Source organism: Humulus lupulus, chromosome 7 (assembly GCF_963169125.1).
Source record: "Humulus lupulus chromosome 7, drHumLupu1.1, whole genome shotgun sequence".
NCBI classification, from domain to species: Eukaryota; Viridiplantae; Streptophyta; class Magnoliopsida; order Rosales; family Cannabaceae; genus Humulus; species Humulus lupulus.
The window spans coordinates 199,070,296-199,074,787 of NC_084799.1; the positions used below are offsets into that span (position 1 = coordinate 199,070,296).

At 30.4% G+C, this 4,492-nt stretch overlaps 1 protein-coding gene across 1 annotated transcript; it reads right to left on the minus strand.

The window, feature by feature from the left end:
- Window positions 1-1,889: 1,889 nt before the first annotated feature.
- LOC133792565 (uncharacterized) lies at window positions 1,890-2,348 on the minus strand. The gene has a single exon (XM_062230473.1). It carries the CDS (start codon window positions 2,346-2,348, stop codon window positions 1,890-1,892), a length of 459 nt encoding a protein of 152 aa, XP_062086457.1.
- Window positions 2,349-4,492: the final 2,144 nt, after the last annotated feature.

Genomic DNA, 4,492 nt, shown 5'->3' on the forward strand with positions numbered 1-4,492 from the left:
CATATTTATATTCCACTGTGATTACGTCACTATAAATAAGATTAGCTATATGCTCGGGATTTAATAGAAGTTTATATTAATAATCATGAAAATAAAACATGTGAGCAAAGTGATTGACCAAGTCAAAAAATGATTTATATTCTTTTATTGATAATAACATGAGATTACAAAGAATTTGGGTTTTAATTAGGGCATAAAACCCCAACAGATATAGCCACTACCGTTTGGAGATTAGTCTTCAAACTTGCACAGTTGCCTATGACTTTAAACACATAACAAGTTAAGGATCTTCTAGTGTCAACATTTGCTGCATAATTAAAGTCTACACAACTTATTACAAGAGTCTTTGAGTTAATGATCCTTTAATGTACCTTAGGATCCATTTGTGTGTTGTGCCATGTTCTTGTCTTGGTTCTGCCATAATCCTGCCAACAACACTCATAGCATGACCCAAATCAAATCATATATAGACCAAAGCATACATAAAGAAGCCAACTTTATTGGTGTAAAAAACCTTTTAAATGTATTTCCTTTCTTATCAGTCTTTAGTGCATGTGACTGAAAAAAGTTTAAATGATTTACAAATGGAGTTGAAACCCCATTGTAAATCTTCCAAGAACTTTTATGAGGTATTTCTTATGAGACAACATGATTACACCTAATCTCTCCCTTTTTATTTGAATCTTAAGTATTCTGCTACCTGGTCTCAAATTTATTTTCATTTCCAATTCACCATTCAATTACTATATCATAAACATATATATATATAATAGCAAGTATATATCTAATTGTTAAAATAAACACAAGCTTCATAACTGCTTTTAGTTAAACAAATGTTAGTTGTAAACTCATCAAACCGGATGTTCCATTGCCTTGGAGCCTCCTTTAAGCCATTCAAAGATTTTTTTTAACAAACAAGCTTGATCATGATTTCCATTATAAGCACCTTCAAGTTGTTTGTGAATATTTCTTCAACTTTTCCATGTAGGAAAGTCATTTTTACATTAATTTGGTCCACCTCTAACTTGAACTTAACTTCTTTGGCCGTTATAACTCCACTAGATGTTTGTGTTTACCATAGGTGAAAATATATCAATGAAATCTACTCCCTCGTCCTAAGTGTGAAGTCCTTGGCAACCAATCTAGCTTTTAACCTCTCTTTCTCAAGTCTTGGTATGCCTTCCTTTTTCTTAAATATCCATTTGCATCCAATAAGCACTACAACATTTTGGACTTTATATGGTATTAAAAAATGATATTTTTCAAAAAGTGCTATTGTTTTAGATATTAATACTGCTTATTGGGCCGGTATATATTACAACTAAATATTGGGTTCTAAGGATAATTTTGAGTAGTAGGCCTACAATAATTTTTTCTTTTTTTTCTCTCTTTGTCATAGAATCTCTCTCAATCTTCCCCGACCTCTCTCTCACCAATGATCTCCTTCTCACTTCACGAATTTATATGTATTTATATTTCAAAAATTGAAAAAAAAAAATTGCATCTCACATGTATTTTTGTAACTTTTCCTTATTTTAAAAGATACACCAAATTTGCCGGGCAGTTGGTAGTATCATCCTCCGAGAAACGGCGCATTTTTTAAATTAATGAGTGTTATGCAAGAAGCTCTGCGAAAGAAAGCTTATTATGTATTACACAAGGAGTTGGACACAAAGCAAGTACAACTTGGATACTAATAATAATAATGCATCACCATGAAACTAAGTAAATGAAGGCACTAAGACCTTCTTAGTAGTCTCATGCCGAGCTTTCATTATTTATTATGCAGTTGTTGCATAAAGACAACAGACCCCTTATTTAAGACAGTACACAACAGACCCCATATTATGCATATCTATGTACACCAGATGATCTGGTGTGTTTCAGACTTAATAATGACCTGGGAGGTCCACCAGCTCCATCTTCGCCACATTAGACAGGTCGGGCGCGGAGGCAATGAGACACTCTCTCTTGCCGTCCGGGGAACGACTCTTGCAGAACATCTGGTTTTCATGGTTGCGGTATGCAACTTCGTTCTCGTCGAGTTTCACCGGAAGGAACAGCGTGTTAGCATCGTCGTCGCACGGACTACTGTCGTCGGAGGCAAAGATCCAGTTGGATGTGGGGCTGCGCTTCCAGAAATGTCCGGTCGCAATGGATCTTATTTTGACTAATCCATCACGAGCGCTGACTAACTCATGTGCTATAGTTTTGTCGCTCAGTTCAGTGGCAGTGAACTGCAGATAAGTTAGGCCATGGATCTGAGTGGCGCTCAGATATTTATTATCGCTGCTCCTCCTGAAGGCCACGATTTGGCGACGAGGCCGAGTAATTGAGATGGTAGCCATTGCGATTGTTTTTTCTTCTTTCCGAGTATATATGTTCTATAAGCTAACTTGATTCGCTGAATAAGTTTGGTACGTATTTATAGGGAAAATATTTGAACTTAAAATATTAATTTGATGATGGACATAAATAACATTATTGTATATTTTTCCAATTAACTTAAAAGGAATATATCCATTTTTGTCTCCCTCCAAAAAAAAAAAAACACCCATTTGCTATACTGTATTTTGGCAAAATACAAAGTTAGTACATTACAATAATGATTATCGGGTATATATCCTTTAATTTGAAATCCCACATACATTAATACCTTAGGCTTAAATTTGGTCACAAGTTAGAGGGGAGCAAATTGGTATATTCCCACAAATAATAACCTACTATTCTATACCTATTTTTAAATTATAGATACCTAATGATCATATTTACCAAAATGTGTATAATTTTAAATTATTCGGTACATGATAATCATTATCGAGAGCATAAAATAGCAAACTTATATGTTATAAAAACAAATGATACCAAATATGTATATTCATAACTTAATTAATAAATTTATTTATATTTATATATAACATTAAAAATTATTATTTATAATTTATGATACGATGGATGTAGTTCTATTATTATTTGAAAAAACTGTCGGTATTTTTAATAATTTTTTTTATAAAAATATATCAATTTTTTTGTATTTGATAAATGATAAATTTAAAGTACTTATATGATACAAAAATACCACTTTAGTGGTTGATAATTCTATAATTATATGAGTTTGTGGATACGAAATAATGAAATTTAAGATATAAATATTTTTATTATTGTATATTTATTTCAAAATAATTTATTTTATAAAAAAATATATGTATAAAATAAATATAGATTCTATTTTTTATATAAATTCTTTAATGAATTCATCCTTATCTATTTACGTTGCAAAAATTGATCTTACGTAAAGTATATTATTCTTGACATGGACACCCACTATAATAATTAAAATGCTATAAAACTGAACAAATATTAGAATAAGAAATTTAGAGAGAGAACTTTCTTATGTATTCACCACCATTATTAGCTACATTTTTTAATTTTATATACTTATAGTAAGAGGTATATTATTAAGTATACTATTTCACAACACTCTCTTTGTAAATAAATGTGATATGAATCAATTTTCGCACCTAATAGTACAACATTAGGCTCGACTTTTGTCCTCCCTAATAATATAAAAGTCGCTCTTAATAGATTTATATAATTAAAATACTATATATTAAAATAAAATATTTAAAAAATATTTTTAATTCATAAAAACAATAATTTGTTCAAATTACAAAACTAATACAATATTATCCAAATTAAATATGCATACAATAATATATTAATTAAAAATTATTATTTAATACAATAATATATATAATATCTCAACCTTCGGTGCCGTCTATAACCTCCCCATCTAGCGCCTGCGATGCCTGTCAAGTCTGCGGTGCCTAAGACTCAGTGTTTTGAGAGGGACGGGTTGACGATTTATGATATGTGTCGTATGTCGTATTAAATTAAAATATATATATATTTTCACTTACACCGGCTACACTACTACAAAAGAAACTTTTTAGGACTCGCGAGCCCTAAAAACTGAGATTTTTTAGGACTCAGAGTAGTCCTAAAAAATCTCGTTGAATGCCTTTAAGTAAGTTTCTAGGACTTGCAAAAGAATGTTTTTAGGACTCACAATGCGTGTCCTAAAAGATCAAGTTGAGTGTCTTTAAATTATGATTTTTGGACTCGCTTTGCATGCCCTACAAGTAAATTGTGTTTTTTTTTTTAATGTAGCTACAATTTTCATTTTGATTTAAAAAAATATATCCCTTTCGAGTGTCCATAATATATTATATATGTTAGATTTCTAAAATTTCAAAAGAAAATACTGAAAAAAAAACTCCATTTTTTTTAAAAGAAATTTAAATTTCTCAACATGTATTTTAATCGACAACTTGATTCAATATAAAATAGAATAAATTCCTACTTATTAGTACAATAAAAAAGAGCATATATAACTCAATTGACTAAATTAATCAATGACTAGCAACCTTTCTCTCAATCTCTTTCTTTGAATGAACAATTCTCGTCCACTTTAAACATTAGAATAATCAAC

Bases quoted from the DNA above. Each gene is read 5' to 3' on its own strand.
- LOC133792565 (XM_062230473.1), bottom strand. From the start codon at position 2,348: ATGGCTACCATCTCAATTACTCGGCCTCGTCGCCAAATCGTGGCCTTC.